Source organism: Rhinolophus hipposideros (genome assembly GCF_964194185.1).
Source record: "Rhinolophus hipposideros genome assembly, chromosome: 6".
NCBI lineage: Eukaryota > Metazoa > Chordata > Mammalia > Chiroptera > Rhinolophidae > Rhinolophus > Rhinolophus hipposideros.
The window spans coordinates 84,201,627-84,215,076 of NC_138052.1; the positions used below are offsets into that span (position 1 = coordinate 84,201,627).

The 13,450-nt window shown below is 53.8% G+C and overlaps 1 protein-coding gene across 14 annotated transcripts in view; it reads right to left on the reverse strand.

Annotated features, from left to right (window-relative positions):
- The window catches only part of TNS1 (tensin 1), a gene marked incomplete at its 5' end in the record, with an annotated part of 224,568 nt that overhangs the window by 94,114 nt on the left and 117,004 nt on the right, over positions 1-13,450 (reverse strand). For 8 of the 14 annotated variants that reach the window (XM_081051648.1, XM_081051644.1, XM_081051646.1 and 5 more), the window contains 3 exons: positions 376-471; positions 4,935-4,985; positions 5,793-5,834. In XM_081051648.1, coding sequence (XP_080907774.1) covers positions 376-471; positions 4,935-4,985; positions 5,793-5,834 — 189 coding nt within the window. The remainder of the gene's footprint in view (positions 1-375; positions 472-4,934; positions 4,986-5,792; positions 5,835-13,450) is intronic. The other 6 variants (XM_081051649.1, XM_081051645.1, XM_081051641.1 and 3 more) reach the window with 1 other exon arrangement.

The following is a 13,450-nucleotide window of genomic DNA, read 5'->3' on the forward strand; positions in this document are numbered from 1 at the left end:
GTCATGTGTAAAATGGGGGCAATCCATATGGGGTTGGTAGAAGATTAAAAAGAATTACATATATAAGCCACTTACAATTAAAAGGGCAGTTAGAGATATAACCAAACCTCCTACTCTATAGAAAATCAAACCCCACATCACCTCTACACCAGCTGCCACCCATCCTTTCAGCCCCCTCACACGATGCAGAATCAGACGCCCACTTCTAGAATCCTGAGCCCAACAGGAGTCCTCTGAGCCCACTGGGCATCTTCCAAACATCCCTGGGCCTCCCGGAAACCAGCCTTTCCCAACCACCAAGTTGCAAGCACCTCTTAGAGGACACAGGACCGCAATCTGCCAAGGAAAGGAGAAACTGAGGTAACAGTGACTCACCCCCAAGTCCTGATGACCAGCAGGATTCAGCCTCAGACTTCGGGCTTGACCACTGGGGCCCCAAGAAGAGGAACCCTCTTCAGCCCTCTCCAGACCCTGCAGTGCCAACAAAGTAGGAGTGGGTGGGCTGGGAGGCCTGGCTCCCAGCTGAGCCCAAAGTCTGGGCAGCCCCCGCGAAGAGGACTCTCCATCCAGCCGCCCGTGAGCAGGCTGTGCCCAGAGTCCCCTCTGCCTGGGCTCCCACCCAGCTCTGAACAGCCCAGCCTTGGCGGGCAGCAGGAGGAGGAAACAGCCAAATGGGGCTGTCGGGGCGGAAAAGTTTCTCTGTCTCCACAGCTCTCCTGGCCCTGAGGACTTGGGTTTGCATGAGTCAGGCATGGGGTGGGGGGGACAGGAAGGAGGGGTTGTGTTTGGTTTTCAAGCCCCAAACCAAGCTGTTCCAAAACTACCCACCCAGAGGAACGCAGAAACCCAACACTTCATCCATCTCCATTCCCCTGGTCCCTGACCAGGAGTCACTGAGCCTCCCCAGGCCGTAGGCCCTGCTCCAGGCCCTGCTCCAGGCCCCAGGGCCACCCTGCTATAAATAGCCCTTTGGTTTTCATCTGTTGCTGATCCACAGCCACTTTTGGAGGAGGGCCACCACAGCTGCTTCAAACAACTGGAAGCCACAACTGTAGCCAAGGCTTGAGGTGTGGCCAGGACCACAGGTCCAGGCCCAGAGAGCCACAGGGAGACAATGGGATACTGAGATGGGCTTGGCAAGGGGACTGGGGAGCTGAGGGGAGCAGAGGGGACCCTGAAGCCGTCATAGTGCAGGGGTGAGATGGATGAGCAGGACCGGAGAGCTGGCTCCCGGTTCCCCACCCCCCTTCCCAGCGTTACAACACTCCACATTCCTCAGCCTCCCCACCCCAAAAAAAGCCAGGGAAGATAAATAAAAACTTGGCCTCGATCGAGTCTGGCCATGCCGCCTCCAGAGGTGATAAGACAAAGTCCAAGCCCGCTCTGCTCCACCAGGCCGGCCAGGGGAGGGGAAGCAGAGGAGGAAGCTGCCCCGGACAGTGACCCCACCACAGAGTATGGGGACCAACAGCTGGATGGTCATCCCCTGATGAATCACTGGGCTGCCCTCTAACTGACGGGGCTTCCTGTTTTCCGCAAAGCTTGGGGGCATGTGACACTCGCTGGCAGAAAGCAGACGTGCACGGGTGACACGTCTGAGTGTTGGTGGACACAGAGCCACAGGGAGAACCAGAAAACCACAAATGGGCTGGGGGTGGGGTAGGGGTGAGCAAACACAACCTAATGCTCCAAAAAACACAGGTGACCTCACACACAAGGCTAAGCTAGAGACGGCGCCTTCCAGCGTGCCTCATCATGCAGGCCTTCTTCAAGAGGGCTTGGAGTCAGTGAAGAGATGTGGTCATCCCTGCCACCCAGCATCGTGCTCATTCCCTCATGCAGTAAACCTTCACTGAGTGCCACCGGCTGCGTGCCTGGCAATGTTCTCGGCACCAGGGACCAGAGGAGGAGAAGCCCGTGACCTCAGAGAGCTTATATTCTATAAAGAAAGGTACTCATCAACGGAGCCCTGTGAGAAGAAGCCCCTTGGTCTCACTGACCCATCTGTAAAATGGGTCCGGCCCAGTCCCATGTGCTTTCACATGATTTACCTGCTCCACTTGGAACCCTTAGGGAAAACTACCAGAGGGCTATGCAAAGAATACTACAAAGATTTTATTTGAAAAAGAAAAATAAGCTCTCTGTCTGCCTGTAATCTCATTCTTTTTCTCTCGGAGGCTCTCAAAGCCCTTTACCCACATGGTTTTGAACTTCTTTCCAGCCCCTCCCAAGCCGTAGATCAGTAAGAGGACTTTTGATCCAACTCCCTGGGCACCAAGAAGAACTCTCCCCTATCATCGTCACGAAAATAGTCTTTCCTTTGCTGAAAGGACAACACAAAAGGAAACTCCACAGCCTCCCCCAAACAGGGTCTTACTTCTCTTACTATCAGGAAGTTCCTCCTTGTATCTAACCCTTGCCCTTCCTACTGTAGATTCAGCTAACTCTTTTTGCCTTGGTCCTCGCTGCTGATCACCACTCAGGCATTGCTGAGCGCTCAAGGACTATGGCCCTGGGCTCTGTTATCCGCCTTCTCCTCGCCGCTGTACAGCAAAAAGCGGGAAGGCCAGAACTTGGGTGGGGTTGGTTTAGAGCAATGACTGTATGGGAAGAGTCCTGCCTTCCTTTGAGGCCCACAGACCAAACACAACAGCTCTAAACCAAAAGAAAAGCTGTTTCCTGAACCCCAGTCCCTAGGGGCACAGCTGAGAGGAGGGTCTGTAAGCAACACCAGGGGGGCCATGTCAGGCAACCCGAGATTGGTGACCAACCTACGTCAGGGGCCCATCCCCATTCCTACACCTCCCCTGGGTCTATGGCCACCCCCCCCCACATCCATACCAGCCCCTCCAGCCACACCCCTTCCTCTCTCCTTCCTGCCCACCAGCCTGGATTTTTCCAAAACAAAGTGCGACACAGCACACCATCCACAAACTCCACTACACACCAATCCGTCAGAGGAAAATGGCTATTCCTGCCCTGTGAGTCCTGGGCCGCAGGCCAGATACAGGAAAACAGCTCAACAAACAGGCACATTCTCACAACAGCAGGCCCAGGACTTCAATCATGCCGCCTCGAAAATGGGTCCCTTCGCCTGGGGCAGACTGCAGGAGAGCCTACAGGCTGGCAGGGGACTGACTCCATGACCCAGGATCACCCAACCTGGAATAGGTGTCTGAGAGCCTTAAAAATTAGGTTTCCTCTCCTTTGCAGTACATAGGCCATTCTGGAATCTGCTTAGCCATTACCCATCCCTGACACACACACATTCATCCTAGATCAACACTTTCTCCTTAAAATAAACCTCCAGTCCCAACTCAATGGCCACCTTTTTCTTGCCCAAGACCAAGAGGACACACCCTCATGTCAAAAAGTTCTTCATGATGTCTAACTTCACTCTATCTTACTGCAGGCTTATAGGATCTGTCTCGCCCAGGCTGGGCTTATGGGAGCAGCAGCTCTAGGACTTGACTAATAAGAGTGTCCAAACCACTGGCTAAAAGGCTTGCTTCACACACCATCACCCTGTCCCCTAACCAAGAGTTAAGAGTCCTGGGTAACAGCAGATGCAAGCAGTGGTCCCAGGAAGAGGCAAAAATAAAAAAGGCGTTCATCAAGTTATTGACTCCGCCAGGCCTCTGTTTACTCATCTACAAAATAGGGCCATAGCATCTGCCATAGGGAATGTCATGGGGATTAAAAAATACCCAGTCCAGCTCCTGGCCCTCAGTCAAAATAACAGTAATAAGAATAGCTACCATTTATTGAGCACATAGTATATGCTTTGTGTGCATTGAGCCTGTTAATTCTCAGTAGCAGGTACACGAAAGATTGATTTCTCCCCCGCACCCAGAAACATCACACGCTTGGAAAACGGCCCCACCCCAGTACGGTGCCCCACTCATACCTTGAACAGAGGCTTCCCCACTAGTTTGAGAGGCATGTCCCTGACCCTCCTGGAGGACACCGCCGGGCAGGGCTGCCCCAGGGCAGAGTGGCAATGGCAGTGGCAGTGGGCTCACCACAGAAGTGAGGCTGGCAGCCTGCAGGAGCTGCCTCCTGCTGCCCCAGCACCTCCCTCTGGGGCCCTCCCCACCATGGGTCAGGCAGCTGTCAGATGATAGGGCCTCATGCCATCAACAGCTCCCCCTGTGCCAACCGCCAAAACCACTCCCTGTTCCTCTGCAGATCAGAGCGGACAAGGATGGAGAGGCCAGCCGAGGGGCAAATTGTCAGAGAAGACTGGGGAAGACAGAGAAGGGCCCAGCTCTGTCAGGTGTCTGCCCTGGGGCTGTGAGCGCAAGCCCAGACACACGCTTTGCTCACAGCAGGGTTCTGGGAGAGCCCCTCTGCCCTCCTCTGGGATCCTTTCAGTAAAGGAATTTGCTCCTTGACTTCCACCAAAAATTGGTGGGAGGAGGAGCATGGTGGGACAGCTTGTCCTACCTTTCAGCTTCCTCCTGAATCAGTGGCTCTTAAGCCACACAGAGGATTCTGCCATTTTCAAAGACTTCTCTCTCCAATGGAGCGGAGCCTGCAGTTCCCCTAGTTCTGATGATTTTCCAAGGACTCAGGAGTCCCTCTTCATCTCTCCTTAGTCCCTCTTGCTACAGGATTGCCCATCCTCCTCGCCCTTACCTTGGTGACAAACTCACAGAGCAAAGCAATGTACAAATGTGCTCTGGATCCAGCTGAGCTGGGAGGTCAAGGCCAAGACTGCAGCTCAGTATGTGAGTAGCTGGGGGCTGCTCACCACTGCATCCCCTCCTCCCCAGCTCAGCAACGGAGCTGGGAAATCCCCACCTGCCCTTCTGCAGAGGAAGAAGGGACACCCCACCAACTAAGACAGGAGAGAGATATCACCCACCCACCACCATTCCCTCTGGGCACCAGGGGCCCGGCCACATCCTTCTCTGCCCCCTTCCCACACTTACGTCTTCCTCAAGGCTTTTCCGTGTGTTTCCACCCCGGAAGGCTCCTTCTCCCTGGAGACAGAAACAAGGCAGTCAGAGAGGGGAGTCAAGGAAAGCAATCAATAGGCACCAGGTGTTTCACCTGCTGAGTTTAGTAGGGGTGGGGGTGAGAGGGTTGGCAGAAGGGCCTGGGGTGACTTGGTTGTTTGCTTAACTATTTTTTTCCCCACTAAAGGTTCCTCAGAGCTAACCAAACCCTCTTCTGTGTCTCATAACCACTCTTATGGGAGATATTATTATTCCCATTTTGCAGATTAGAAAACTGAGGCACAGATAAGCCCTAGACTTGTCTACAGCCATCCAATTAGAAGTTTGGAGGAGTTAGGATTTCAACCCAAGCCCTCCATCTCCAAGCCCATTATTTCGTGTGGGCCATTGCCAGGAGACACCTCTCAGCAGCAAAGCTCGGTTTCCCTACTGCAGGATCCACCCACTTTCTTCCCTTCCTCCTCCACGCAGCCTTGAGGAAATTGTCTCTGCTAAGTCAGAAAGATGTTTGGAAAGATCTGCCTGGCTTCCTCACTTTCTACATATTTAATAAAGAGGCCCACATTTAACCACTGACCTCCCCTCTGCACTCCCACCCCTGCCTCTCCCGCTCTGTCTGCCTGCGTAGTTCCTCAGCAAGCCATTTCTGAACAAAGACTGGTCAGCTGCCCTGTTTGCAATGTCACCCATGTCCCCACCACTTCCCCCAAGTTCCCCAAATCTACTCCAGAAGGATGTCCCCAAACACAACTGCTCACTTTCCCCAAATGCATCTTCCTCTTTCCAGCCTCCCCAGACTGTTCCCCGCCACCCCCGCCTACTGCCACTCACCGTGTCCACTACATTCTTTGGTACACTCTCAGTGTTGATGGGCTGCGGAGAAAGGGAGAAAACAGTGTGAGGAGAAACATCCCTGGACTGGCTCTCTCTCCGGGGCTGGTGGCCGTGAGGGACAGCATACCTCCTGAGGCAGGACGTGACGCCAACCCAAGACTCAGACGTCACCTGGCTGTCCCAAGCTTGGGAGGCACAGTTTGGAAAATGAAAAACGTCCTATAGGTACTAGAAACATCCAGCTTGACAAACCTCACCCAGGCCTCTGACTCAGTCACCGACCCCTCAAAAAGGAACAAGGAGAAAGTAATAGTCACTCTTGTTCCTACATGACAGGCACTTTCACCGACACCAGCTCATTTATTCACAGGAACCCAGTGAAACAGGTACCTTTATCACCTTTGAGCCCCACTTTACAGATAAGCAAAAGTTAAATGAGTCGCCCAAAGTCGTGGACTGCTAATGGGGACAACATGATTTGAGCCTCACCTTGGGCTCCGCATTTCTTGCTCTTTGTGTAAAATTGCAGCAGCCGGGGTGAGAGGCCTACCAGAGTCCTAAATCTTCAGTGGACTTTCAAGGCCCCCCACCATTGGCCCTGCCCCTTCGCAGACCTCAATTTTCATGCCCTAAAGCTCTGCTCCATCCAGACCACCCTAGACCCCCTTGCTTATTCCCACATCCAAGCATTTGCTTCTGAAACCGCTTCCCCTCTTTTCCTACAAGCTTTCCTCCTCCATGAAGCCCTCCCTGAACACCACAGCAAGGAGAATTCTCTCTCCCACTTGATCTCCAATAAGCCTTACTGTCTATGCCACTTATCTGGTCCTTAGCGTATGAATAAGCTCATCATGGGAACATGTCTTATTCCCTAACTATTGTTTTATTTCTGATTCTTAGCCCACTTGCCTCCAAACCAGATTCAAAGCAACACTTTTTCAACTCAGTTGCCATATTCCTTATGCCAAGGACTGTGATTTATGGATCGCAGGCCATCAAAAAACACCTGTGGACTGATCCTTTCCCTCACCCTGCTGCCACCCTTCCCCTTCCCAGACCAACAGAAGTGCTTCCTGCTAAAGGCATCCTGAAAAGTGGGCTCCTAGGACTCCCCCAAAACAGGAGGGAAACTTCCCATTCTAGGCTACCTCCTGACCACAGTCTCTAGGGTTCCATTTCCAACTAGGCAAAGTGGTTGAAGGGGCCCCTGAGCCACACAGAAGGATACGAGTACCTTGACAGTCAAGGTCATGAAACAAGCGTTTGGCAAGATAAGCGTGGACCCGGTTAAGACAAGTGTCTCAAAATAGGTAACACCTGCCTCAATCCCATCCCCGGGGCCTGAGGAGTGAGCTGTCTGTGTCTGAAGACGGGGATGGACAGAATGACCTCTGAAAGGTTCTGGCCCCAGGGAAGAGAACTGGGCAAAGACGGACATGGAGGAAGAAAGTTGGCTAAGCTGAAGACAATGGCGCTCTTTCTGGAAATGGCCCAGACTTTACCCCTACTGCCTAGAAGACCAGAGGCTGAGGCCAAAACTTCCTTCCAGGGGATGAAACCTCCTGAGTACTTCAGGGCCGACTCAGTTTGGAATGGATGAAGGAGGACAGCATCCAGGATCAGGGTAGGAGGTGGGGAGGTGCATCAGCGACCCCCCAGCCCCCAGGTCGGCTCACGTAGAGTCTGAGGATGGCTCTAGAGGAGTAAAGATGTCACATTTTGCCCCCTCCAAGCCCAGCCCTAATCCTCACCCAGCCACTTCCCAGAGCCCCGTCTTCTGAGCTACATGCCACTGGGCAGGGGGCAAATAAGCCCACCAGAAAATGCTGGCCCTCTGACCCCACCCGCCTCTTCCGGTCCGGGGCAATGTAACACTCCCGTGGAGAGAGCCCGTGGGCTGGAGAACTGCCTCTTCTCTGCCCCCCCACCCAGGGGAGGAGGAGCACTCCTGAAGGGCAGATCACAGGGACCTTCCAAGTGCAGAGTCCACACAGCAGAACTGAGTTCTGAACCCAACACCCCCAACTTCAAAGCCTCACTCTTCCCTCTGCTGAACCAGCCTCCCTGGACTGGGTGGCTCAGAAAGGACAGAACTGGGGTGAGATGGAGAAGTTGAGGAGGAAGTGCCCGGCCCAGGCCATGACAGGCCCTGAAGAGCCCTGTCAGCCTTTTCGGAGGCCGCGACTCTGCCTCCCCACAGAGCAGAGTGTGAGCCAGGGGGCCTTGACCTTGAGTGTGCCTTCGAATCGCCTGTGTTGACACACAAATGCTGGCCCTGCCCCAAAGGGTTGATCCAGTAGACCTCGGGCGAGACCCGAGAATGTGCATTTCTAACAGGTTTCCAGGTCGAGGGATAACACTTTGAGAAGCACTGGTCTAAGCGAACAGCATCAGCATCGCTGGGGTCACATCCGCACTCTCTCCATCGCTAACTGTGTGACCTTAAGCAGGTCACACACTTCGTCCTGACTGCCCCTCAACAGCACTGCATGGCACTGTGGTGAGAATCAAACGCAGGGCAGCACAAAGCACTTCGAACAGGACCTGGCACTCAGAAGGCTCTCAGTAAATGCTAGCAGTTATTTATCCTCCCCACCCCATACTCCCCAGGCCCAGGCCCTCCCCGGGCCCACCCTGCCCCACCTTGACCCTCCTGCCCCACCCCTCCCAGGTCTGGCACGAAGCTGACCAGGGAGTCGGAGTCAATATTAGAAACCACAGGCCTCAGCAGTGCAAGAGAAACTTCTCTCCCTGCCAGCAATCATCTGAACACCGTCCCTTTGGCCCCCACCCCTTCCCCAGTGCCAGCTGGAGGCCGGCCACAGGAAGACACTTGCCAGCCATCAGATGCCTTCAACTTACTGGTTGGATGCTTTCTGAGGAGCTAAAAATTTCCAAAAACCCCTCCTGACCTAAACACCCAGTGTTTTCCTGCAGTGTTTGCAAACATGGCCCAGTATGCATGCTGTGCTCCCCACCCCTCTCCTCTACCCTCGCCCTCCAGGGACTGAAGTCCTGCTTCTCTGTTTTCCCAGGCCCTGCCAGCTCTGGGACAAATGGGAATGAAAAAGGCAAGGGACTGGTAACATGAGGGTGGATCTCTCCTGAGGCCACCCTGCCCCAGGCCCCGCAGGGAGGCCTGGGTATGCTATAGGAAAGCTGTCAGGCCACCAGAGCTGTGATGTCCTGAGGTGGCAGCCCCAGAGCTATAAGACCAGTAGAGCCCCACTAGGCCTCAGACGTCACCCTACCTTCAGCATGCAGACACACACGTGCATGCACACACACATACACACTCACATATACACACACTCCCCACACCCATCCTTGTACACCATTCCTCAGAACATCAGCTCTGGGAGGGACTTCAGATTTCATCTCCTCCCTCCCCATTTCACAGATGGGGAAACTGAAGTAGGGAGAGGTATGACTCGCCCAGCCTCTCAGAGTGAGGTTCATGGCAGGAGGTTGGCATCAGATCTTGTAAAGCTCACCGCTGAGCTCACCTCGCTGCCCCTCAGCCAGTCCCCAGCCAGCCTGTCGGCAAAGGCAGCTGGGCACTTCAGGGTCCCTGATGGGTCTTCTCTTCCTTCCCCCTGAGACTCAGCTGCATAAGGACAGAGCAAATAGAGCCCACCCACTGCCCAGTCCCAGGACAAACCTGGATCTTAAGGACCCAGTCTCTCCAAAACTGACAGCAGCTGACCACAGCCTCACCAGGGGTCTTCCAGAATGCCCCTTGCCCCCAGGCAGGACAACTCGTATGCAGCTCAGGCACAGGTGGCAGAGTTTGGACCTCGTGGCACCAGACAGCTAAGCCTTGCTCTTCGTGGATCACTCTGCTCTAAGAACTGAACCCTGGAGTCTGGAGCAAGGCAGGGATTGGGATGAGACGCTAAGGGCAGGAAACTTAAGGAAGCATTCATTCTCAATTTGCTGGAAATGTGCCCACACTGTCCTGAGAGCAATGCCTCCTCAAATCTTGCACCCTGGCTGCCTAGTGGCCTGCATCTTCCTGGCCTTGGCCTGGAGATGCCTTTTCATAATGTTAATGCACTAACAACTCCCCATTAAGTGCTGATGCAGCCCTGGGCACAGCATTCGGCTCTTTACCTTCATGAGCATCTCTCCTCACAAGCACCCTAATAACCAATGTGCTCAAGGTCAGCGGTATCCCATTTTACAGGTGAGGAGACTGAGGGTCCGTGAGATTAAATAACTTGCGCAGGATTACACAGCTCGTCGGCAGGTAGGAGAGCTGGTATTTGAACGCTGCTCTTTGTATCCCCTCAAGCTCTGTCTCCTCTCCCTGGGGAAGATCTTCATTCAACTTAAATCAACTGCCCTCCTATCGGGAACAAGCTTTCTGTGACTTAAAGACTGACCGCCTCAGGTCTTGAGGAGAAAGAGATGTCTTCAATGCACTTCCATAGAAAGAAGAGGAAATGGGCTGCAGTAGGAGAGACTGAGATCAGACATCAGAGAGAACTTCCTGAATGTGAGGGGTTGTAAACCACAGGATGGATAAGGGAAGCTGCACATCCTTTCCTCAATTTGTTTTTCCAAAAAAAGACATGCAACCCCTCCCAATGCCCACCGCCAACTGCGTGGGCCCCAGGAGGAGCCATTCTGCAGAGGCTGGGGTGGCTGGGACGACTGCCTGGAGTTTCACACAGTAGGACATGTTGGTGGCCTGCAGGGAGGGTGGGCTGGGGAAAAAATGTATCTGTGGGCAGCTGTTTGGGAGGGAGGAAAAGGCAGAGGGCCACAGAGGATAGGGGGAGGTGCCCAAACTGGGGGCTGGGGGGAGGGGGTCTGGCGCAGAATGTAGACTCAGCCTGCAGAGGAACATTCCGTCCAGAAATTCCTCACACCCTCCCCCCTTCCATCCCTCCAGCATTCCCCACTCTTACCCCCTGGGAGGCCTGGAATCCAGGCAGTTTTTCATGCCAAAAAGACCCCGTGACATCACATCTACTGCCATGGCGACGAACTATGAGGACATGGGCAGCACTGCCTATCAGGAAGGGAAGGGAGCTGGTGGGTAGGGCCATGGGGGCTGGGATGTCCTCAGCCCCAGGACCCAGAGCAAGTTATTCCAGGCTTGCTTGTTCCAAAAATAGAACCCTAAGCAGATGAAGGGAGGGGGCTGAAAGCAAAAAAGAAAGGCAGGGAAGTGCCATTTACTGGGCACTTAGAGGGGGTGTGGCAGGGATGGCACATTATACACCCCATAGCCTGCCTAGGGGGACTATCAACAGATAACAAAAATAACTACAGCAGTGGCAGCAGCGGCAGCAGAAGGAGCACTTTGAATCAAATGAGGAAACTGAGTTTCCGGGGTGGTTGGCTAGCTCCATAGAAGCCCAGGTCTGCACCTCAAAGCCTGTGTTCACCCCTCGCCACATGTTATTTCCCACCATCCTGAGAAGGGGGAGCTGATGGGAGCATGAGAGTCAGGCGCAGGAGGGAGGGCGCAGAGCCGAGGGCTGGGTCTGGCCAGGGTGGAAGGGGAAACCAGCAGCCTCGGTCTCCTGAGTGTTTGGGTGAAGTCGCTGCAGGGGCCATATCCTCTCCCAGGCAGGCAGAGGCCACCAGAGAAAAAGAACAAGCTGGATGTGATTAAATGGAATGTGATGCCTGCTTTTCCCTGCATCCTCCCCCCCACACACACACACACACACTCTGGGGAGGGGCCTGGGCAAGCCCACTCCTGTCTTCAGGCCTTCCTCAATTCACCCTGAGGGTCCCAGCACCCAACTCCCGGCGGAGGCTGGGCAACTTCGGACACCCCCCAGCTCACACCCACTCACCAGTCTGGCCTCAACCAGGCTGGAATATTTCTCAACCCTCCTGCCAGGCTCCCCACTGGATCTGTTCTCCTCATCAGCCAGGTTACTGGGAGTCTGCTTCTGTAGAGCCTTCCTCCAGGCCCCTCTTCCCCAAACCTCTCCACCCCATGCTGAGTACCTGCACCAGCCTTATTTGGCCTTCCTGGCCCTCCTCCTGGCAGCACCCTCCCCATCTAGCCACATCCCACAGCTAACAACTGACTCCCGGCTCTCAAACCCTGCTTTGGGTCACTTCTCCACTCAAGGACTCATGATGGCTCTCAGTGCTTGGCTCTTCAATTCAAGTTCAAGTTCTACAACTTGACTTTTGGACTCCTCTCTTATGTGGCCCCTTCCTCCTGGGGTGGACTCCACTGTGTTTCCCTTTCTCCTCTACCTGCAGCCTCTGCTCACACCTCCTCGCTGCCCACCATGCATGCCATACTCGTTCCCACCTCCGTTTCCACACTCTGGCTGCTCCCACCAGCACCCCAACCAGAGCCACCAAAGTAAGACAACATTGCCTGCCCTCCCCCCCAACATTGCCTGACCCCCAGCAAGGGTACTGGATTTGGCCCAGCCCCCGTTAGGCTTGCTAATTTGTACTAAGGCCCTCCCCCATTTCTGCTTCAGCCCTGCCACTTTCTGGAAGGCCCTTTTTCCTTCTTCCCTCCTCTCTTTCTTTTGCTCAAATTCTTAACTGGACTTGGAGGCAGACTTCCTCCACCATCACAGCACAAACTGATTGCTTCCTTCCCTGCACCCCAAGGCTAACTCCAGTCAGAACTCCTGAGTCAGACCTAATTACTTTCCACAGTATAGCTGTCTCTCTCTTTCCCACTGAGCATGGTCCCAAGGGCAAGGCTCTTCACCCAACTGGGACCTCTCCCAGTGAGGGGGATACAGGAAGTGGTCAGCACATTCATGGGTGCCCTGACGTCCAGGACTTCAATGGGCCCTGAGGACGTCCACCCAAAGTCTCCCCAGGGAAGCAACCTTCCATCAGCACCCGCTTACTCCTAACAAGTGTTGGTGAGTATGTGTTCCAGTGACACACAGCAACTCCCCCAGACAGCCCTGTTGGGCCATTTTACGTGTTAGAGAGCTTTCCTTTACACCCAGGTCTCCTCCTCTTTATAAGAACCTCCACCTACTGTTGCTTTGGGGAGCAACAGAAAATAAGCCCATTCGTCCTTCAACGTGTTCTCACTCCCATTCTGCACCTGCCCCTTATTTTCCTTCTCCAGACTAAGCTGCTCCAGCTATTGCACAAACTGGGATTTCCAACCCCCCTCCCCACTCTGGGGGTCTTCTTTGGAAAGCAATGCCCAGAGTTGGCTCTCTTCTTTGAAAATCAAGGCTCTCTAGGGCTCATGTCTCCTGGCATTGCTCCATTTCCCAGAAGCTCCCAAAGATGGCCACCCATGGCCCACCCTGTATTCTAGAATGAAATTCATCAGGGCCTGGAGTTCAAATTAACTAAAGTGACCCCTAGCCATTTTCTATGATGGCAGTGCCAGGGTTGAGGGGTTAATGTACCAATTAACATCACAGCCTCTCTTCTTCCATGAGGCAGTATGATGACTTCTCGCCCAAATCTGACACTAGGATACCTTGGGAAAGTCGTTTGAAAACCTCATACCCATTTGGATACCTACTATCAACAACAAAGAAAGAAAGAGGAAGGAAGGAAGGAAGGAAGGAAGGAAGGAAGGAAGGAAGGAAGGAAGGAAGGAAGGAAGGAAGGAAAGAAGGAAGGAAGGAAGGAAGGAAGGAAGAAAGAAAGAAAGAAAGAAAGAAAGAAAGAAAGAAAGAAAGAAAGAA